Raw genomic sequence first — 22,932 nt, forward strand, 5'->3', positions numbered from 1 at the left:
CGCTTCCACCTCCTGGTTCTGGCGGGAACTCCTTCCCCGCCAGAGGGGACAAAGGGACCACTCTGCTCCAGGGGAAGATGGCAGCTGCTTCCCTCAGGCTCTGAGGCCACCTGCAGAGCCTTCTTTCTCAACATCCTCAGGAGCCTGGCCAGAATGGAACCGAGCGAGGAGCAGCCGTGAGTCTGGGCCCAAGGCAGCCTCTCACTAACCGCCCTGTTTGGTCCCTCCCCATCCCAGTCCCTGCCAGAGCAGCTCCTCATCCCCACACAGGAGTGCAGGGAGTGCAATATACACACACTGCCAGGAGTTCATTGCATCATCTGCTCCCAACGTTCCCCCTCGTCATCCCTGGTGGAGCAATACCCGGGAGTCTCCTCCTTTTCCAGCACTGGGGTCAGTCACAAAGACCACCTGTCACTTAGGACAAGCGGCTCCCTCCTGCTGTCCCAAGCCACACTCCCGCTCCAGGCTAGAGAAGGAACAGAATCCAGGAGTCCAGACTTCTCCTGGGAAACCATTCCCCACGTCAAAGTCCCTAGGCATAGCAAGCCCAGGGTCTCCTTGTTTCCCATTGATTTCCATGCTCAGCAGCTCACAGGGTCTAGCCCAGTTCAGAGACTCTCAGCCTTCGGAACAGTCTCCCACAAGGGAAGGGCTGGGAGCCCCATTGCTGAGATCTTTCCAAACACACTGGAAACAGCTCTGGAGAAGTCCCTCCCTGGACTGAGAGCGAAGGACTCCTGGGGTCGGTTTGCAAATCCGATCTCCTTTCGGAGAGATTCTCTCCCCTCTTTCTGCCTCTCCCCAGACAGACAGGGGATGCCACAGAGGAACGCTAATGCCACTCACTTGCTCTAGGTGATGAAGAGATGGATGACAGATGTCCAGGGTGGCCAGCTTTCGCTCGCCCTCCTCCTCATTCTCCAAGCCCAAGGCAGGCTGGAAAGGGTGGTGTCCTGAGGAATTACCCTGCCGAGCCACCAGGCAGGGTGATGACACTGGGCGATCGACTGGCTGTGAAAACAAGAATCTGTCTTATTGCCGAGGGACGGAGTAACTCAGCCAGCAGCAGAGGGTGCAGAACACTGCCCTAGTGCAGGGGAGACAGCGCCTCCCAGATCCTGACATCCCAGCACTTTACACACCTTCCTGGAGCCTGCTGCTCTTATCAATTTCAAAATAATAAAATACAAATCAAATAGAATATTTCAGCTCTTCGATTAGGTCATAATCTGATCTGAGTAAACGTGATAGGACACCTCTTATTATCTCCTGCTCCAACTGATAGCAAAGACTGAGAAAGGAGAATTGACTTGTCTTAGGTCACACATCCAGTCAGTGGCAGAGCTGGGAATAGGACCCAAGAGTCCAGACTTTCAGACTAACCATCGCATCTTGAATTTCATACATTGAATGACCTGAATAAAGAAAAGGAGTACTTGTGGCACCTTAGCGACTAACCAATTTATTTGAGCATAAGTTTTAGTGAGCTACAGCATCCGATGAAGTCAGCTGTAGATCACGAAAGCTTATGCTCAAATAAATTGGTTAGTCTCTAAGGTGCCACAAGTACTCCTTTTCTTTTTGCGAATACAGACTAACACGGTTGTTACTCTGAGACCTGAATAAAGTGTTCTCAAATGAACAACCACAGTTCAAAGTAATTATTCACAAAGTATCTTAGAAGAACTGGAATGTTAGAGAGAATCATGAACTGCTCAGAGACAATTAATGCAGAGAAGCAGCAAAATTTGTCAACCATATGACTGGTTAGGTCTTATTTACTTGGTCTTAGAAGAGACCAACAAGGACCTGAGTCAACTCCCTGTTAATAATCCCCTGCTCAGCCAATCAGGGGAGAGGGGCGGGAGGCTGCGGGTTCTCACCAGAGAGCACAAAGGATGGCCCCGGTCACCAGTGGGGATCACTGTCCGAGCACTATTTCAGTCCCACATTTTGGGGGGACATCCCACAATGGGAACTGCAGAGCACCCCCGGACACACACATATACACATCCCTCTCCTGGTGGTGGGATGGGGAACAGGGGTAAGGACAAAAGAAGTAAGAGATGAAGGGAAAGGAGGGAGGGATGGAGGAAAGGTAAAACCAAAAGGACACACACTAATCTCCCCAGTGATTCTAAGGGACAAAATCCTATGGGGAATAAAATTCTGCCACCTTAAACTAGTGTTTTCCATGCCTAGATTTCAGCTGGCACCAGATGGATCAGACTGAACAGGTTCCAAACCTCTCAGAGGCTCTTACCTTCTCAAAAGGAACATCTGTTTTCTCGTAAAATCTGGAAAAGGAAAGGAGGAAACTCCAAGGGGATTCCTCCTCACGCTCACGAACGTAAACCCTAATACTCTCTCAGTCCTCAGAGAGAGACCTTGAGTAGGAATCTTGCTGAAGCAAAGCCACAGGGATCTCTTGACGTTTCCCTGGCCCTGTGCCCCTGTCCTGTCTGGATGATGTCAGCATCTCTCTGTGAGGTCACCACCTCCCCATCACTTTTGACCAACAGGCTGAGCTCCTGCAAAAGGCCTTTGTGATCTCACTGCCACACCCACCCCTCCCCTCCACAGCTAATATCCTGCTGTTGGCCAGACTCAATGAGGGTTCATTCTGGGAAGCAAGCCAGCTAGACACAGGGGTGCAGGGAGTGCAATCTACACACACTGCCAGGAGTTCATTGCATCATCTGCTCCCAACGTTCCCCCTCGTCATCCCTGGTGCAGCAATACCCGGGGAGTCTCCTCCTTTTCCAGCACTGGGGTCAGTCACAAAGACCATCGGTCACTTTGGACAAGCAGCTGCCTCCTGCCGTCCCAGGCCACACTCCCAAACCAGGATAGAGAAGGAACAGAATCCAGGAGTCCAGACTTCTCCTGGGAAACCATTCCCCACGTCAAGGTCCACCTCAGCCAATCGGGGTAGAGGCTGAAGGGCGGGAGGCTGCGGGTTCTCACCAGAGAGCACAAAGGATGGCCCCGGTCACTGGTGGGGATCACTTTCCGAGCACTATTTCAGCCCCACATTTTTGGGTGGACATCCCACAATGGAAGCTGCAGAGCACCCCCCGGGGGACACAAACACACACCCCTCTCCTGGTGGTGGGATGGGGACCTGGGGAAAGGACAAAAGAAGTAAGAGATGAAGAGAAAGGAGGGAGGAATGGAGGAAAAGGTAAAACCACCCAAAGGACAAACCCTAATGTCCCCAGTGATGCTAAGGGACAAAATCCTAGGTGGGGAATAAAATTCTGCCACCTTAAACTAGGGTTTTCCATGCCTAGAATTCACTTGGCACCAGATGGATCAGATGGAACAGGTTCCAAACCTCCCAGAGGCTCTTACCTTCTCAACAGGGACGTCTGTTTTCTCGTAAAATCTGTAATTCCCTGTAGAAGGAAAGGAGAAAACTCCAAAGAGGTTCCTCCTCGTGCTCACATACGTGAACACTAATATTCTCTCAGTCCTCAAGGAGAGACCTCGAGAAGGAGACTTGCTGAAGCAAAGCCACAGGGATCTCTTGACGTTCCCCTGGCCCTGCACCCCTGTCCTGCCTGGCTGATGTTAGCATCTCTCTGTGAGGTCACCACCTCCCCATCACCTTTGACCAATAGGATGAGCTCCTGCAAAAGGCCTTTGTGATCTCTCTGCCACACCCACCCCTCCCCTGCACAGCTAATGTCCTGCTTCTGGCCAGACACTTTGGAGGTTTCAGCTACTCGTACCCTGTGGATCATCCCACTCAATGAGGGTTCATTCCAGGAAGGAAGCCGGCTAGACAGTAAAACATCAGAGGCTGCTCCCAATTCTACACTCAGTTTTTCAGAAATTAGGAGACTGTATGGTCAGAAGGGGCCATTAGAGCATTTCATCTGACCCCCTGCATATCACAGGCCTCCTATAGACCACAGTAGCTCCTTTCGGGGCAAACAGATTCCAGGTAGGCATCTAGTCTTCATTAAACGACATCAAGAGATGGAGAATCCACCACTTTCCTTGGTGGCTAGTTCCTGTGGTGAATCATCCTCGCTGTTGAATATTTGTTCCTTATTTTAGTTCCCTGTAAGCCAACCCCGTAAGCCATGTCATCTCATGTGATCCCTCCCTCCGTCAGAGCAATGGAAGACAATCGTTCCGCGCCTTTTTTTCTGTGCAGACACCATATCACGGCAAGCATGGAGCTCGCTCAGATCACTTTGGCAGTTAGGAGCACATTAAACACCACATGCATTTTCCAGCAGTATATGCAGCACCAGAACCTGGCAAAGCGAAACCAGGCAAGTAGGCAACATCAGCGCGGTGACGAGAGCAATGAGGACATGGACACAGACTGCTCTCAAAGCACGGGCCCTGGCAATGTGGGCATCATGGTGCTAATGGGGCAGGTTCATGCCGATTCTGGCCTCAGGAAACAAGCACAGACTGGTGGGACCACATAGTGTTGCCGCTCTGGAACGATTCCCAGTGGCTGCAAAACTTCTGTATGCATAAGGGCACTTTCATGGAAATTTGTGACTTGCTTTCCCCTGCCCTGAGGCGCACGAATACCAAGATGAGAGGAGCCCTCACAGTTGAGAAGCGAGTGGCAATAGCCCTGTGGAAGCTTGCAACGCCAGACAGCTACCGGTCAGTCGGGAATCAATTTGGAGTGGGCAAATCTACTGTGGGGGCTGCTGTGATGCAAGTAGCCAATGCAATCAAAGATCTGCTGATATCAAGAGTAGTGACCCTGGGAAATGTGCAGGTCATAGGTGATGGCTTTGCTGCAATGCGATTCCCTAACTCTGGTGGGGCCATAGATGGAACCATATCCTATCTTGGCACCGGAGCACCAAGCCGGCGAGTACATAACCAAAAGGGGTACTTTTCACTAGTGCTGCAAGCACTGGTGGATCACAAGGGACGTTTCACCAACATAAATGTGGGATGGCCGAGAAAGGAATATGACGCTCGCATCTTCAGGAACTACGGTCTGTTTCAAAAGCTGCAGGAAGGGACTTTATTCCCAGACCAGAAAATAACCCTTGGGGATGTTGAAATGCCTATTGTTATCCTTGGGGACCCAGCCTACCCCTTAATGCCATGGCTCATGAAGCTGTACACAGGCAGCCTGGACAGTAGTCAGGAGCTGTTCAACTACAGGCTGAGCAAGTGCAGAATGGTGGTAGAATGTGCTTTTGGACTTTTAAAAGCGCGCTGGCGCAGTTTACTGACTCGGTTAGACCTCAGCAAAGCCAATATTCCCATTGTTAGTACTGCTTGCTCTGCGCTCCACAATATCTGTGAGAGTAAGGGGGAGACGTTTCTGGCGGGGTGGGAGGTTGAGGCAAATCGCCTGGCCGCTGGTTTCGCACAGCCAGACACCAGGGCGGTTAGAAGAGCACAGAAGGGAGCAGTGCGCATCAGAGAAGCTTTGAAAACCAGTTGCATGACTGGCTAGGCTACGGTGTGACAGTTCTGTTTGTTTCTCCTTGATGAAACCCCCTGCCCCTTGGTTCACTTTACTTCCCTGTAAGCTAACCACCCTCCCCTCCTCCCTTTGATCACCCCTTGCAGAGGCAATAAAGACATTGTTGCTTCACATTCATGCATTCTTTATTCATTCATCACACAAATAGGGGGATAACTGCCAAGGTAGCCCAGGAGGGGTGGTGGAGGAGAGAAGCACCAGGAGGGGTGGTGGAGGAGGGAAGGACAAGGCCACACAGCACTTTAAAAGTTTAAAACTTTAAAACTTATTGAATGCCAGCCTTCTGTTGCTTGGGCAATCCTCTGGGGTGGAGTGGCTGGGTGGCCAGAGGTCCCCCACTGAATTCTTGGGCGTCTGGGTGTGGAGGCTATGGAACTTGGGGAGGAGGCGGTTGGTTACACAGGGGCTGTAGCGGCAGTCTGTGCTCCTGCTGTCTTTCCTGCAGCTCAACCATATGCTGGAGCATATTAGTTTGATCCTCCAGCAGCCTCAGCATTGAATCCTGCCTCCTCTCATCACGCTGCCGCCACCTTTCAGCTTCAGCCCTCTCTTCAGCCCGCCACTTACTCTCTTCAGCCCGCCACCTCTCCTCCCGGTCATTTTGTGCTTTCCTGCACTCTGACATTGTCTGCCTCCACGCATTCGTTTGTGCTCCGTCAGTGTGGGCGGACAGCATGAGCTCACAGAACATTTCATCCTCAGTGCGTTTTTTTCACCTTCTAATCTTCGCTAGCTTCTGGGAAGGAGAAGATCCTGTGATCCTTGAAACACATGCAGCTGGTGGAGAAATAAAAGGGACAGTGGTATTTAAAAAGACACATTTTATAGAACAATGGGTACACTCTTTCACGGTAAACCTTACTGTTAACATTATATACATAGCACATGTGCTTTCGTTACAAGGTCGCATTTTGCCTCCCCGCAGTTCGTGGCTAACAGTGGGGAACATTTCTGTTCAGCCACAGACAAACAGCCCAGCAGGAATGGGCACCTCTGAATGTCCTCTTAAGAAAAGCACCCTATTTCAACCAGGTGACCATGAATAAGATCACTCTTCTTAGGATAACACAGAGATAAAGAACGGATGTTGTTTGAATGCCAGCAAACATACACTGCAATGCTTTGTTCTACAATGATTCCCGAGTACGTGCTACTGGCCTGAAGTGGTAAAGTGTCCTACCATGGTGGATGGAATAAGGCTGCCCTCCCCAGAAACCTTTTGCAAAGGCTTTGGGAGTACATCCAGGAGAGCCGCGAATGCCAGGGCAAATTTTTCATTCAACATGCTTGCTTTTAAACCATGTATAGTATTTTAAAAGGTACACTCACCAGAGGTCCCTTCTCTGCCTGGTAGGTCCGGGAGGCAGCCTTGGGTGGGTTTGGGGGGGTACTAGCTCCAGGTCCAGGGTGAGAAACAGTTCCTAACTGTTGGGAAAACTGGTTTCTCCGCTTGCTTGCTGTGAGCTATTTACAACCTCATCATCATCATCTTCTTCATCCCCAAAACCTGCTTCCGTGTTGCCTCCATCTCCATTGAAGGAGTCAAACAACACGGCTGGGGTAGTGGTGGCTGAACCCCCTAAAATGGCATGCAGCTCATCATAGAAGCAGCACGTTTTGGGCTCTGACCTGGAGCGGCCGTTTGCCTCTCTGGTTTTCTGGTAGGCTTGCCTCAGCTCCTTAAGTTTCCGTGGCACTGCTTCGGGTCCCTGTGATGGCCTCTGTCATTCATGCCCTGGGAGATTTTGAAAAATGTTTTGGCATTTCGAAAACTGGAACATAGTTCTGATAGCACGGATTCCTCTACCCATACAGAGATCCGTGACCCAGCAAGGCCGATTTCAGCGCTAATCCCCTTGTCGGGGGTGGAGTAAGGAAATTGATTTTAAGAGCCCTTTAAGTCGAAAAAAAGGGCTTCGTCGTGTGGACAGGTGCAAGTTTAAATCGATTTAACACTGCTAAATTCGACATCAACTCCTAGGTAGACCAGGGCTTACTGATGCTGTGTCACCTCCCCATCCCGCTCACGGCTCTGCTCCTACGTCTAATGATGCCTTTAGCCCTGTTCACCACAACATCACACTGGGAGCTCATGTTGACGGGCTTCTCCACTATGGCCCCGAAAACCCTTTCAGAGTCACTGCTTTCCTGGACACACTTCCCCATTCTGGAGGTGTGACCGGCATGCCCTGTTGCTAGCTATAGGACCTTGCATTTAGCTCTGGTCAAATTTCTTTGCTTTGAATGGGTCCAGTTTGCCAAATAAGCCAGATCTCTCTGTATCACTGCCCTCTCCTCATCAGTAATTACCACGCTGCCAGTATTTTGTCACCCATCAATATTATCAGCAGGGATTGTATGTTTGCTCCTAAATCAATGATAAAAATTATTTTAAAAAATTTCTCTTTGAGAGCTTCTTCAGAGGCTTAGTACCCAGGACCAGCGCCCCACAGCACAGTGAGAAACGGACCCCTGCCCCTCCCCTGTCTCTGTCCTCCCTCCAGCGGCTGGGCGCTGTGACTCGCTCACCATAATTCTCTCCACCACAGCCACCTTGCAGCAGTGCAGCTCCAATGTGTCTTGTGCTCTCTGCTGTGCAGGGAGACACGCAGGGTGGATGGCATGCAGGAACATGAGTTGCTGGGCCTCATTCTGCACCCACCAGGAGTGGGGTTAGGGGAGAGAGAGCCAGTTAGTCAGGGACCTCCCTGCCCCACCCACACCAGCTGCAGGACTCAGGCCTGAATGGGGGACAGTGGGGTCCCGGCCATTATCCAAATCAACCACACCTCCTACACAAACAGGGTCAGGAACTGGGAAGGTGCATGTTGGGGGAGGAGACTCTGGCTGGTCTGTGACAAACACCCCTATTTAGGGGGTCCCAGATCATAGTGGAGAAAAACCCCTGTTAGAGCTGGTGGATCATCAGAGACAAGACGCTCTGCAGGGGGTCAGGGTGCTGGGAAGGGGAAGGACAATCTCAGTTCCAGCACAGCTGGGAAAGGTTTCTACCTTTTCTCAGCCTTGGAGCTGCTCTCGGATGTTCTTCAGAGCAGCCTCCTCATGGCCATGTCCACGGCTACCTCCTCCTCGTCCTCTGGGTCCCTGGCGGTCCCTGAACCAGGGAGAGAAGGGGACAGGGTGACTCCTTTTGCCACGCAGGGGAAGGACAGGGGTATGGTGCAGCAATGTGCCCCCTTCCCACCTGCGGGACCCAGGGCAGATCAGGACCCACACTTCCCCCTCTCAGTGATGCCTTCAGCCCCCAACTCCTTCAGAAGCCCATAGCAAAGAGACCCTCCCTCCCCCACAGTGTCCTGGACTCCCTGCGTGGTGTCTCACCCACCCTCAACTGGAGCATCAAGGACCAAAGTGGAAGCATCTAGTATCAGTGGCGTTCATGTGGCTCAAGCCAGACACCTGGGCTGGGGACCCGTCCCCACAGCACTGGACGAGTGCCTGGGCCCAGGGTGTTCACAGTCCCCTCCTCACCCCTCCCTGAGCCCAGCCTGATTCCTCACCTGGAACAAAGCAGCGGCGCACCTCGGCCTCGCTGCTTCCTGATTCCCAGGTGCTGCTGCTGTCCCATTGGGAGCGGGCTGAGTTGCTGGTGCTGGGACAGAGATCCTCCACCTTCTGCCCTGGGGAGGCTGGAATCTCCTCAGTGACTGGGCAGGGCAATGCCTCCTGCTGGGAATCAGGGCTGGGCTCCTGGGGCCCGTGCTTCCCACACAACAAACCCCAGAGCCACCCAGCCCGGCTCCCCTCCTTGTCTGAGTCTTGCCTGCCCAACCGCACCCTGGGACAGCTCCATTTCGGCCTGGCCTCTGCCCCTCCCATCTCGGCGCTTATGCCGGGAGCGGGTTTCCTCCGCCAGAAAGCTGGGCGCTTCCACCTCCTGGCTCGGCCGGGAACTCCTTCCCCGCCAGAGGGGACAAAGGGACAGCTCTGTTCCTGGGGAAGATGGCAGCTGCTTCCCTCAGGCTCTCAGGCCACCTGCAGAGCCTTCTTCCTCAACATCATCAGGAGCCTGGCCAGAATGGAACCGAGCAGGGAGCAGGCGTGAGTCTGGGCTCAAGGCAGCCTCTCACTAACCAGCCTTTTTGTCCCTCCCCATCCCTGTCTCTGCCAGAGCAGCTCCTCATCCCCCCACAGGGGTGCAGGGAGTGCAATCTACACACACTGCCAGGAGTTCATTGCATCATCTGCTCCCAACGTTCCCCTTCGTCATCCCTGGTGAAGCAATACCCTCAAGGGGAGTCTCTTCCTTTTCCAGCACTGGGGTCAGTCACAAAGACCACCTGTCACTTTGGACAAGCAGCTCCCTCCTGCTGTCCCAAGCCACACTCCCGCTCCAGGCTAGAGAAGGAACAGAATCCAGGAGTCCAGATTTCTCCTGGGAAACCATTCCCCATGTCAAAGTCCCTAGGCATAGCAAGCCCAGGGGTTGACGAAGCGGGACTGTTCTTAATGTTTCCTCTGAATATTAAGGGGGTGCCTCAGCTTCCCCTATGCAGTTCTTAAGTATCTAGGTGGTGGGAGAAGGGTGTAAGATCGTTGCAGAGCCCTAGAGGGCAAGTGTGTGCAGGGGTCTGGACACAGAGAATGGCCGACATCCTGTTTCCTGGCAACTGATGGCCTGGCCCTTCCCCCCTGCAAGGTGAGAGCTAAAGGGTTGGAGAACAAAGGAATCAGGTGACCTCCTGACCTGGGAAAGGAACAAAGCCCAGAGGAGGAGGGGCTGGAGAGAGTTTCAGTTTGGGGCTGGCTGGGGACATGGAGTGAAGTGCAGACGGGGTTTTCTGGCTCACTGACCCCCAAAATGGACCCAGCTGAGGGGTCCTGTTCTCTGCACCTACAAGCTCTGGTTTAGACCATGTTCCTCTCATCTAATAAACCTTCTGCTTTACTGGCTGGCTGAGAGTCATGTCTGACTGCGAAGTTGGGGTGCAGGACCCTCTGGCTTCCACAGGACCCCGCTTGGGCGGACTCGCAGTGGGAAGCACATGGAGGGGCAGAGAAGGCTGAATGCTCCGAGATCAGACCCAGCAAGGTGGAAGCTGTGTGAGCTGTGTGTCCTGAAGACAGTCTGCTCACAGAAAGGAGACTTCCCCACAGTCCTGACTGGCTTCATAGGGAATAGTTCCAGAGCATCGCCCAGGGACTCCGTGACACAGGGTCCCCTTGTTTCCCATTGATTTCCATGCTCAGCAGTTCACAGGGTCTGGCCCAGTTCAGAGACTCTCAGGCTTGGGAACAGTCTCCCACAAGGGAAGGGCTGGGAGCCCCATTGCTGGGACCTTTCCAAACACACTGGAGATGGCTCTGGAGAGACTCCTGGGGTCGGTTTGCAAACCCAATCTCCTTTAGGAGAAGCCCCTCCCTGGACTGAGAGCAAGGGGCTCCTTGGGTCGGTTTGCAAATCCGGTCTCCTTTCGGAGAGATTCTCTCCCCCTCTTTCTGCCTCTCCCCAGACAGACGGGGGATGCCACAGGGGAACCCTAATGCCACTCACTTCCTCCAGGTGATGGAGCGATGAAGGGCGGATGTTCAGGGTCACCAGCTATCGCTCGCCCTCCTCCTCATTCTCCAAGCTCAAGGCAGGCTGGAAAGGGTGGTGACCTGAGGAGTTCCCCTGCCCAGCCAGCAGGCAGGGTGATGACACTGGGTGATCGACTGGCTGTGAAAACAAGAGTCTGTCTTATTGCCAAGGACGGAGGAACTCAGCCAGCAGCAGGGGGTGTAAAACACTTCCCTAGTGAGGGGGGGACAGCGCCTCCGAGCTCCTGACATCCCAGCACTTTACACACCTTCCTGGAGCCTGCTGCTCTTAACAATTTCAAAATAATAAAATACAAATAAAATAGAATATTTCAGCTCTTCTATTATCTCATAATCTGATTTGAGGAAACGTGATAGGACACCTCTTATTATGCCCTGCTCTGAGTGACACTCTCCAAAGGATCCCCATCCTCTCCCCACCGTGAGGTAGATAGGAGCGGATTGTTATCCCTACTTGAAAGAGGGAGAAGCTAAGGCTGAGAAAGGAGAATTGACTTGTCTTAGGTCACACAGCCAGTCAGTGGCAGAGTGGGGAATAGGACCCAAGAGCCCCGACTTTCAAACTAACCTTCGGACCTTGAATTTCATACATTGAATGACCTGAATAAAGTGCTCTCAAATGATCAACCACAGTTCATAGTAATTATTCAGAAAGTATTTTAGAAGAGCTGGAATGTTAGGGAGAATCATGAACTGCTCAGAGACAATTAATGCAGAGAAGCAGCAAAATTTGTCAACCATATGACTGGTTATGACTTATTTCCTTGGTCTTAAAAGGGACCAACAAGGACCTGAGTCTCCTCCCCGTCAATAACGCCCTGCTCAGCCAATCAGGGTAGAGGGGTGGGAGGCTGCGGGTTCTCACCAGAGAGCCCAAAGGATGGCCCTGGTCACCAGTGGGGATCACTGTCCGAGCACTATTTCAGTCCCACATTTTTGGGTGGACATCCCACAATGGGAGCTGCAGAGCACCCCCCCCACACACACACACACACACACAGACACCCCTCTCCTGGTGGTGCGAGAGGAACAGGGGTAAGGACAAAAGAAGTAAGAGATGAAGAGAAAGGAGGGAGGGATGGAGGAAAAGGTAAAACCCAAAGGACAAATCCTAATGTCCCCAGTGATTCTAAGGGACAAAATCCTAGGTGTTTGGCCGAAAATTCTGCCACTTTAAACTAGTGTTTTCCATGCCTAGATTTCAGCTGGCACCAGATGGATCAGACTGAACAGGTTCCAAACCTCTCAGATTTCAGAGTAACAGCCGTGTTAGTCTGTATTCGCAAAAAGAAAAGGAGTACTTGTGGCACCTTAGAGACTAGCCAATTTATTTGAGCATGAGCTTTCGTGAGCTACAGCTCACTTCAGCTGTAGCTCACGAAAGCTCATGCTCAAATAAATTGGTTAGTCTCTAAGGTGCCACAAGTACTCCTTTTCTTTTTGCGAAACCTCTCAGAGGCTCTTACCTTCTCAACAGGGATGTCTGTTTTCTCGTAAAATAAGTAAAAGGAAAAGTGAAAACTCCAAAGAGGTTCCTCCTCGTGCTCACGTACGTCATCTCTAATACTCTCTCAGTCCTCAAAGAAAGACCTCGAGAAGGAGACTTGCTGAAGCAAAGCCACAGGGTTCTCTTGACGTTCCCTGGCCCTGCGCAAGACCCTATGTAGATCCTGCAAAGCAAGGGAGAGCCATGGCTCAGAGCTAGGGAAACTGGGGCTCCACCTGCCACAGGATGGGAAGAAGGGTCTCTGGGATGCCCTGATGAGACTCTCAAAACACATATCCTGACTTCACTCATTCACATCCCACTGCAGGCAATTAGCCAGGATTCATGGCAGGATGACAGCAGGCTCTTCAATCCATGAGTTAAGCATGATCCACCTGGAGGTGGGTGGTGTCCTTCTCCGTGCCCAGGGTGAAGACAGCATGCGGGGCAGCTCGAAGGAGGTGGGTCTCTCGCTCTGGCTCCAGGGCAGCTGTCGTGGTGCTGGCAGGAGAGAGGAGCTGGTATTAGACCGTGCAGTGCGGAGGCGGCACTGGTACCAACCCGGACGTGAAACTGCAGGGAAATAAGCCCAGACTGGCGAGAATGGAAACTGAGGCACCGAGCCAGGGAATGACAAGGCCAAGGTTTCCCAGACAGACAGTGGCAGGGTAGGAATAGAGCCTGTTCCCTGGACCCTGCTGCCCCCTCCTCTATCTGATCCTGGGAGTGAGCCTCTCCCCAAAGCCACTGCAAAGTTACTGGAGGGAAAAGAACGGCCCAGCCAGGAGACTGTGAACCTTCCCAGCACCTCTGCCACAGGAGTCACCCTTGGGAGGTGAGCGGGGAGTGGGAGGGGCAGTGACTCTTAGCCAGGGGCCTCAGCAGCACCGGGATTCGGGGAACCGGGGGGAGGGTCTCGGTACCTGAGGTTGCCCACAGCAATCAGGGAGTTAGCGAGGATGGCGCTGGGTGGAGAGATATCAGGCAGCTCGTCAATGAGACCCAAAGGAGACAAAGGAGCGTGAGATTTGGGCCTGACTGACGCTTCTCAGTGAGGAGATAACACAGCCAGCACCCCACACAGCCCGCAGGTCCCCCCACCTGCCTCCTGCTCCTCCAATTCCTACGCAGTAGTGACCAATCTCAGAATTTCTCCCATCTCTTCTCCCCAATCTTCAGCCCCAGCAATCCCTGCCCTCAGCTGCCCCTCCAGCACCAACCATGCCCCATCCATTAGGCCAGGGTGACCCCTGCCCCTCCCATATCTCTGTCCTCCCTCAGCGGCTGGGCGCCGTGTCTCTCTCACCACAATAATCTCTACAACAGCCGCCTGGCAGCAGTGCGGCTCCAATGTGTCCTGCTCTCTCTGCTGTGCCGCGAGATATGCAGGGTGGATGGCATGCAGGAACATGAGCTGCTGGGCCTCGTCCTGCACCCATCAGGAGTGGGGTTAGGGGAGACAGAGCCAGTTAGCCAGGGACCTCCCTGCCCCACCCACACCAGCTGCAGGACTCAGGCCTGAATGGGGGGTACTCCAAATCACCCACGACTCCTACACAAGCAGAGTCAGGAACTGGGACAGTGCCTGTGCGGGGAGGAGACCCTGGCTGGTGTATGACAAATACCCCAATCGTGGGGGTCCCAGATGATGGTAGAGAAAAGTCCCCGTTAGGGATGGTGGATCATCGGAGACAAGACGCTCTGCAGGGGGTCAGGGTGCTGGGAAGGGGCAAGACAATCTCAGTTCCAGCACAGCTGGGGAATGTTTTCACCTTTTCTTGGCCTTGCAATTGCTCTTGGGTGTTCTTGACAGCAGCCTCCTCCATGGCAACGTTCACGCATTCCTCCTCCTCGTCCTCTGAGTCCCTGGCGGTCCCTGCACCAGGGACAGAAGTGGGGAGGGGAACTCCTGTTCCACTCGGAGGAAAGACAGGGGCATGGTGGGGCAATGTGCCCCCTCTCCACCTCTAGGACCCGGGGGGGAATCAGACACCACACTCCCACCTCTCAGTGATGCCTTCAGCCCCCAACTCTTTCAGGAGCCCAAAGCAAAGAGAGCCCCCCAGACTGTCCTGGACTTCCTGCGTGCTGCTTCACCCGCCCCAACCTGGAGCATCAAGGACCAAAGTGGCAGCATCTAGTATCAGTGGGGTTTATGTGACTCAGGCCTGACACCTGGGCTGGGGATCTGCCCGCAAAGCACTGGTCGAGTGCCTGGGCCCAGGGTGGCTTCTCACAGTCCCCTCCTCACCCCTCCCTGAGTCCAGCCTGGCTTCTCACCTGGAACAAAGCAGCAGCGCCCCTCCCTGAGTCCCAGGAGCTGCTGCTGTTCCATGGGGAGTGGGCCAAGTTGCTGGTGCTGGGACAGAGACCCTTCACCTTCTGACCTGGGGAGGCTGGAATGTCCTCAGTGACCGGGCAGGGCAATGCCTCCTCCTGGGAATCAGGGCTCAGCTCCTGGGACCTGTGCTTCCCACACAACAAACCCCAGAGCCACCCAGCCCGGCTCCCCTCCTGGGTTGGGTCCTGCCTGCCCAGCCGCATCCTGGGACAGCTCCATTTCGGCCTGGCTGGTGCCTCTCCCACCTCGGTGCCTGCGCTGGGAGCGGGTTTCCTCCGCCAGAAGGCTGGGCGCTTCCACCTCCTGGCTCGGCCGGGAACTCCTTCCCCGCCAGAGGGGACAAAGGGACCGCTCTGCTCCTCGGGAAGATGGCAGCTGCTTCCCTCAGGCTCTGGGGCCAGCTGCGGAGCCTTCTTCCTCAACATCCTCAGGAGCCTGGCCATCCTGGAACCGAGTAGGGAGCAGGCATGAATCTGGGCTCAAGGCAGCCTCTCACTAACCAGCCTTTATGTCCCTCCCCATCCCTGTCCCTGCCAGAGCAGCTCCTCCTCCCCAAGCTGGGTGCAGAGAGTGCAATCTACACACACTGCCAGGAGTTCATTGCATCATCTGCTCCCAACGTTCCCCTTCGCCATCCCTGGTACAGCAATACCCGGGGAGTCTCCTCCTTTTCCAGCACTGGGGTCAGTCACAAAGACCACCTGTCACTTTGGATGAGCAGCTCCCTCCTGCCGTCCCAGGCCACACTCCCTGTCCGGACTACAGAAGGAACAGAATCCAGGAGTCCAGACTTCTCCTAGGAAACCATTTCCCACATCAAAGTCCCTAGGCTTAAAAAGCCCTGGGTCCCCTTGTTTCCCACTGATTTCCATACTCAGAAGGTCACAGGGTCTGGCCCAGCTCAGAGACTCTCCGCCTGGGGAACAGTCTCCCACAAGGGAAAGGCTTGGAGCCCCATTGCTGGGATCTTTCCAAACACACTGGAGACGGCTCTGGAGAAGCCCCTCCCTGGACTGAGAGCGAAGGACTCCTGGGCTCGGTTCGCAAATCCGATCTCCTTTCGGAGAGATTCTCTCCCCTCTTTCTGCCTCTCCCCAGACAGACGGGGGACGCCACAGAGGAACCCTAATGCCTCTCACTTGCTCTAGGTGATGGAGAGATGGATGTCGGATGTTCAGGGTGGCCAGCTTTGGCTCGCCCTCCTCATTCTCCAAGCTCAAGGCAGGCTGGAAAGGGTAGTGACCTGAGGAATTACTCTGCCGAGACACCAGGCAGGGTGATGACACTGGGCAATCGACTGGCTGTGAAAACAAGAATCTGTCATATTACCAAGGGACGGAGTAACTCAGCCAGCAGTAGGGGGTGCAGAACACTGACCCAGTGCCGGAGGGTGGGGGGGGAACTGCGCCTCCCAGCTCCTGACATCCCAGCACTTTACACAGCTTCCTGGAGCCTGCTGCTCTTATCAATTTCAATATAATAAAATACAAATAAAATGGAATATTTCAGCTCTTCGATTAGGTCATAATCTGATCTGAGTAAACGTGATAGGACACCTCATACTATGCACTGCTCCGAGTGACATGCTCCAATGGATCCCCATCTTCCCCCCACCGTGAGTTAGGCAGGAGCGGATTGTTGTCCCTACTTGAAAGAGGGAGAAGCTAAGGCTGAGAAAGGAGAATTGACTTGTCTTTGCCACAGACCGGCTGTGTGACCTCAGTTGGGAATTGGACCCAAGAGCCCCGACTTTCAAACTAACCTTCGGACCTTGAATTTCATACGTTGAATGACCTGAATAAAGTGCTCTCAAATGACCAACCACAGTTCATAGTAATTATTCAGAAAGTATTTAAGGAGAACTAGAATGTTAGAGAGAATCATGAACTGCTCAGAGGCAATTAATGCAGAGAAGCAGCAAAATTTGTCAACCATGACTGGTTATGACTTATTTATGTAAGCAGTGTCAGGATGAGCTCCACCCTGACATCTGGTGGTGAGGTGTGGCAAGTTGTGGAAAAGAACTTCAGGGGCCGAGCTCATTTGCATAGGCACACCCACCCCGCCTAGAACAGCTGCCCAAATGGTCACTTTGGCTGCTGTGGGATCCCCAGTGTCTCTGTTATTGGGGCAGGAAGAATAAATTGTTATTACCCTGATTATGGGAACTGTGCTTGGAACTGTACTTGGCCTTTTGTTATGATGGAGGGACTCACCATCAACTAAGTAGCACTCGCTAGGCAAGGGTCATAGGTTCCAAAACTCTGTAAATTGAGAGAGGTTTGGGGACAAGTATTAATATTTGGTGGTATGGGCCCCTTGGTGAGGGCTTTTCATGCTAATTGCACTTTCTTTTCTCTCTACTGCAGAATGTCAGAGCTAATTTGATTTCATTAGGAGTCTAGTTACAGGCAGCTGAGCTCACTTTGGGCTAATAGTGCACCAGTACTGAGGCTCCCCTACTACAAGCTGAATTCACCAAAGAGCTGAACTGACTAAAAGCTGAAATCACTGAGCGTTGTGTTAAGTAGTGGGGGAGCCTGAAGATATACTGTGGAGAAGTTTGCGGGATAGCTGGAGTGCCTTGTGGACAGGCTGGTGGAGCAGTTCATAGGACGGTGGGAGCTGCTGGTGGGACGCGGAGCAGTTCGTGGGACGGCGGGAGCTGCTTGTGGGCCGTGGAGCGAAGCTGAGCAAAGCAGCGCATGGGGTGGCTGGTGGAGTGGAGCAGAGAGGAGTGAAGGCCTATGGAGCTGTGGGGCAGTCAGCTTCAGATCATGTAAGGTGCCTTTTACCCCCGCCCCCATCTCCACCCAGGTTGGGAGGTAAAGCTCTGCAGATAAACTTTTGAACTCTGGGGCTGCCCTGACCAGGGACAGAGACTTTTGGGTCATTGGACTTTTGGGACTTTGGGTGATTTGGGGTTGCTGGACTCAAGAACCCAAGGGAAAGGGCATGCCCCAATTTGCTTGGGGTGGGTTTTTTGCTCATGGGTTGTGTTACGAATCCTGTTGGTGGTGTTTCCGCAACATAATGCCACATTGTTTCTCTCTGTTATTAAAAGACTTTTTGCTACACTCAGGCTAGGTGCTTGCGAGAGGGGAAGTATTGCCTCTTGGAGGCGCCCAGCGGGGGTGGTATATACTTGTCCCAGGTCACTGGGTGGGGGCTCGAGCCGGTTTGCATTGTGTTATTGGAATGGATCCCCTAGATATTGAACCCGGACCTTGTTGCTGCCACCTCTGACGGGCAGAAGGGTTACATTTACTTGGTCTTAAAAGAGACCAACAAGGACCTGAGTCTCCTCCCTGTCAATAACCCCCTGCTCAGCCAATCAGGGTAGAGGCGTGGGAGGCTGCAGGTTCTCACCAGAGAGCCCAAAGGATGGCCTCGGTCACCGGTGGGGATCACTTTCCGAGCACTATCTCAGTCCCACATTTTTGGGTGGACATCCCACAATGGGAGCTACAGAGCACCCCCCCAGGACACACACAACAAACACACACACACACACACACAACCCTCTCCTGGTGGTGGGATGCGGAACAGGGGAAAGGACAAAAGAAGTAAGAGATGAAGAGAAAGGAGGGAGGGATGAAGGGAAAGGTAAAACCAAAAGGACACACCCTAATGTCCCCAGTGATTCTAAGGGACAAAATTCTAGGTGTTTGGCTGAAAATTCTGCCATCTTAAACTAGTGTTTTCCATGCCTAGATTTCAGCTGGCAGCAGATGGATCAGACTGAACAGGTTCCAAACCTCTCAGAGGCTCTTACCTTCTCAACAGGGATGTCTGTTTTCTAGTAAAATCAGTAAAAGGAACTTCAAAGAGGTTCCTCCTCATACTCACGTACGTGAACCCTAATACTCTCTCAGTCCTCAAAGAGAGACCTCAAGAAGGAGACTTGCTGAAGCAAAGCCACAGGGATCTCTGACATCTCCCTGGACCTGCACCCCTGTCCTGCCTGGCTGATGTCAGCATCTCTCCGTGAGGTCACCACCTCCCCATCACCTTTGACCAATAGGCTGAGCTCCTGCAAAAGGTCTTTGTGATCTCACTGCCACAACCACCCCTCCCCTGCACAGCTAATCTCCTGACGCTGGCCAGACACTTTGGAGGTTTGAATTACTCCCTGTGGATCACCCCACTCAATGACGGTTCATTCTGGGAAGCAAGCCGGCTAGACAGTAAAACATGAGAGACTGCTTCCAATGCTACACTCAGCAACACTTCAATGAAGTCACCTCTCAATCTTCTTTCAATAAGCTAAACAGGTTGAGCTCTTTCAATAGCTCACTAGAAGGCATTTTTCTCCAGCCCTCAGAACATTTGGTGGCTCTTTGATGCCCCAGCTCCAATGTCTCAACATCTTTTTCAAATGAAGACACCAAAACCGGATGCCGTATTCCAATCTCAGTCTCACTGATGCTCTGTCACCTCCCTATCCTACTCACAGCTCTGCTCCTATGTCTAATCATGGCTTTAGACCTGTTCACCACAGCATCACACTGGGAGCTCATGTTGACGGGCTTCTCCACTATGGCCCCGAAAACCCTTTCAGAGTCACTGCTTTCCTGGATATACTTCCCCATTCTGGAGGTGTGACCCGGCATGCCCTGTTGCTAGCTATAGGACCTTGCATTTGGCTCTGGTCAAATTTCTTTGCTTTGAATGGGTCCAGTTTGCCAAATGAGCCAGATCCCTCTGTATCACTGCCCTCTCCTCATCAGAAATTACCACTCTGCCAGTATTTTGTCACCCAACAGTATTATCAGCAGGGATTGTATGTTTGCTCCCAAATCACTGATAAAAATTATTTTAAAAAATTTGTCCTTGAGAGCTTCTTCAGAGCCTTAGTACCCAGGACCTGCGCCCCAAAGCACAGTGAGAAACGGACCCCTGCCCTTCCCCTGTCTCTGTCCTCCCTCCAGTGGCTGGGCGCTGTGTCTCACTCACCACAATAATCTCTACAACTGCCGCCCTGCAGCAGTGCGGCTCCAATGTGTCCTGCTCTCTCTGCTGTGCTGCGAGACACGCAGGGTGGATGGCATGCAGGAACATGAGTTGCTGGGCCTCATCCTGCACCTACCAGGAGTGGGGTTAGGGGAGAGAGAGCCAGTTAGCCAGGGACCTCCCTGCCCCACCCACACCAGCTGCAGGACTCGGGCCTGAATGGGGGATAGTGGGGACCCGGCCATTGTCCAAATCACACACCTCCTACACACCTCCTACACAAACAGGGTCAGGAACTGGGACAGTGCATGTTAGGGGAGGAGACTCTGGCTGGTCTGTGACAAACAACCCTATTTTGGGGGTCCCAGATCATAGTGGAGAAAAGTCCCTGTTAGAGCTGGTGGATCATCAGAGGCAAGACCCTCTGCAGGGGGTCAGGGTGCTGGGAAGGAGAAGGACAATCTCAGTCCCAGCACAGCTGGGGAAGGTTTCTACCTTTTCTCGGCCTTGGAACTGCTCTCGCATGTTCTTGAGAGCAGCCTCCTCATGGCCATGTCCACGGCTGCCTCCTCCTCATCCTCCCTATCCCTGGTGGTCCCTGCACCAGGGAGAGAAGGGGACAGGGTGACTCCTGCTGCCACGCGGGGAAAGTACAGGGGCATTGTGGGGCAATGTGCCCCCTTCCCACCTGCGGGACCCAGGGCAGATCAGGACCCACACTTCCCCCTCTCAGTGATGCCTTCAGCCCCCAACTCCTTCAGAAGCCCATAGCAAAGAGACCCTCCCTCCCCCACAGTGTCCTGGACTCCCTCCGTGGTGTCTCACCCACCCCCACCTGGAGCATCAAGGACCAAAGTGGCAGCATCTAGTATCAGTGGGGTTCATGTGGCTCAAGCCAGACACCTGGGCTGGGGACCCATCCCCACAGCACTGGTCAAGTGCCTGGGCCCAGGGTGTTCACAGCCCCCTCCTCACCCCTCCCTGAGCCCAGCCTGGTTACTCACCTGGAACAAAGCAGCGGCGCACCTCGGCCTCGCTGCTTCCTGATTCCCAGGTGCTGCTGCTGTCCCATGGGGAGCGGGCTGAGTTGCTGGTGCTGGGACAGAGATCCTCCACCTTCTGCCCTGGGGAGGCTGGAATCTCCTCAGTGACTGGGCAGGGCAATGCCTCCTGCTGGGAATCAGGGCTGAGCTCCTGGGGGCCGTGCTTCCCACACAACAAGCCCCACAGCCATCCTGCCCGGCTCCCCTCCTTGTCTGAGTCCTGCCTGCCCAACCGCATCCTGGGACAGCTCCATTTCGGCCTGGCCTCTGCCCCTCCCATCTCGGCGCTTATGCCGGGAGCGGGTTTCCTCCGCCAGAAGGCTGGGCGCTTCCACCTCCTGGTTCGGCCAGGAACTCCTTCCCCACCAGAGGGGACAAAGGGACCGCTCTGCTCCTGGGGAAGATGGCAGCTGCTTCCCTCAGGCTCTGGCGCCACCTGCAGAGCCTTCTTCCTCAACATCCTCAGGAGCCTGGCCAGAATGGAACCGAGCAGGGAGCAGGCGTGAGTCTGGGCTCAAGGCAGTCTCTCACTAACCAGCCTTTTTGTCCCTCCCCATCCCTGTCTCTGCCAGAGCAGCTCCTCATCCCCCCACAGGGGTGCTGGGAGTGCAATCTCCACACACTGCCAGGAGTTCATTGCATCATCTGCTCCCAACGTTCCCCCTCGTCATCCCTGGTGCAGCAATACCCTCAAGGGGAGTCTCCTCCTTTTCCAGCACTGGGGTCAGTCACAAAGACCACCTGTCACTTTGGACAAGCAGCTCCCTCCTCCATCCCAGGACACACTCCCGCTCCAGGCTAGAGAAGGAACAGAATCCAGGAGTCCAGACTTCTCCTGGGAAACCATTCCCCACGTCAAGGTCCACCTCAGCCAATCGGGGTAGAGGCTGAAGGGCGGGAGGCTGCGGGTTCTCACCAGAGAGCCCAAAGGATGGCCCCGGTCACCGGTGGGGATCATTTTCCGAGCACTATTTCAGCCCCACGTTTTTGGGTGGACATCCCACAATGAGAGCTGCAGAGAACCCCCCGACACACACACACACACCCCTCTCCTGGTGGTGGGATGGGGAACTGGGGAAAGGACAAAAGAAGTAAGAGATGAAGAGAAAGGAGAGAGGGATGGAGGAAAAGGTAAAACCAAAAGGACACACCCTAATCTCCCCAGTAATTCTAAGGGACAAAATCCTAGGTGGGAAATAAAATTCTGCCACCTTAAACTAGTGTTTTCCATGCCTAGAATTAACCTGGCACCAGATGGATCAGATTGAACAGGTTCCAAACCTTTCAGAGGCTCTTACCTTCTCAACAGGGACATCAGTTTTCTCGTAAAATCTGTAAAAGGAAAGGAGAAAACTCCAAAGAGGTTCCTCCTCACGCTCACGAACGTGAACCCTAATACTCTCTCAGTCCTCAAAGAGAGACCTTGAGTAGGAAACTTGCTGAAACAAAGCCACGGGGATCTCTTGACTTTTCCCTGGACCTGCACCCCTGTCCTGTCTGGATGATGTCAGCATCTCTCTGTGAGGTCATCACCTCCCCATCACCTTTGACCAATAGCCTGAGCCCCTGCAAAAGGCCTTTGTGATCTCACTGCCACACCCACCCCTCCCCTGCACAGCTAATGTCCTGACGCAGGCCAGACACTTTGGAGGTTTGAGATACTAGTACCCTGTGGATCACCCCACTCAATGAGGGTTCATTCCAGGAAGGAAGCCGACTAGACAGTAAAACATCAGAGGCTGCTCCCAATGCTACTCTCAGTTTTTCAGAGATTAGGAGACTGTATGGCCAGAAGAGGCCATTACAGCATCTCAGCTGACCCCCTGCATATCACAGGCCTCCTGTAGACCACAATAGCTCCTGTCGGGGCAAACACATTACAGAAAGGCATCTAGTCTTCATTAAATGACATCAAGAGATGGAGAATCCACCACTTTCCTTGGTAGCTAGTTCCTGAGGTGAATCATCCTCGCTGTTGAATATTTGTTCCTTATTTGTAATATGAATTTCTCTCTTTTCACCTTCCAGCCATTGGGTCTTGTGATGCCGTGCTCTGCTAGATTAA

The 22,932-nt window shown here is 53.4% G+C and overlaps 1 protein-coding gene and 1 long non-coding RNA gene across 5 annotated transcripts; both read right to left on the reverse strand.

Annotated features, from left to right (window-relative positions):
* Positions 1-5,623: 5,623 nt before the first annotated feature.
* Positions 5,624-14,527, reverse strand: LOC144262301 (uncharacterized). Of its 3 annotated transcripts, XR_013345513.1 has the most exons (8): positions 14,303-14,527; positions 13,454-13,495; positions 12,926-13,031; positions 10,998-11,162; positions 8,495-8,597; positions 8,012-8,134; positions 6,812-7,217; positions 5,624-6,259 (listed from the first exon to the last, which is right to left on the reverse strand). It is a non-coding gene; the product is annotated as an uncharacterized LOC144262301 (long non-coding RNA). The 3 variants fall into 3 exon arrangements; XR_013345512.1 differs by lacking the exon at positions 14,303-14,527 and having other exon boundaries at positions 7,112-7,217; positions 13,454-13,719; XR_013345511.1 differs by lacking the exon at positions 14,303-14,527 and having other exon boundaries at positions 13,454-13,719.
* A 695-nt stretch (positions 14,528-15,222) lies between these two features.
* Positions 15,223-21,087, reverse strand: LOC144262302 (uncharacterized). 2 transcript variants are annotated; one of them, XR_013345514.1, is made up of 4 exons: positions 20,829-21,087; positions 19,828-19,956; positions 16,011-16,172; positions 15,223-15,315 (listed from the first exon to the last, which is right to left on the reverse strand). XR_013345514.1 is itself a non-coding variant. In XM_077812033.1 (4 exons), the coding sequence occupies exons 1-4, from the start codon at positions 20,347-20,349 to the stop codon at positions 15,256-15,258; spliced, it is 381 nt and encodes a 126-aa protein (XP_077668159.1). In that variant the 5' UTR covers positions 20,350-20,391; the 3' UTR covers positions 15,223-15,255. The 2 variants fall into 2 exon arrangements, 1 of the variants encoding a protein (XP_077668159.1); XM_077812033.1 differs by lacking the exon at positions 20,829-21,087 and adding an exon at positions 20,320-20,391.
* Between the last annotated feature and the right edge of the window lie 1,845 nt (positions 21,088-22,932).

This window comes from Eretmochelys imbricata, chromosome 3 (assembly GCF_965152235.1).
Source record: "Eretmochelys imbricata isolate rEreImb1 chromosome 3, rEreImb1.hap1, whole genome shotgun sequence".
Lineage (NCBI taxonomy): Eukaryota > Metazoa > Chordata > Testudines > Cheloniidae > Eretmochelys > Eretmochelys imbricata.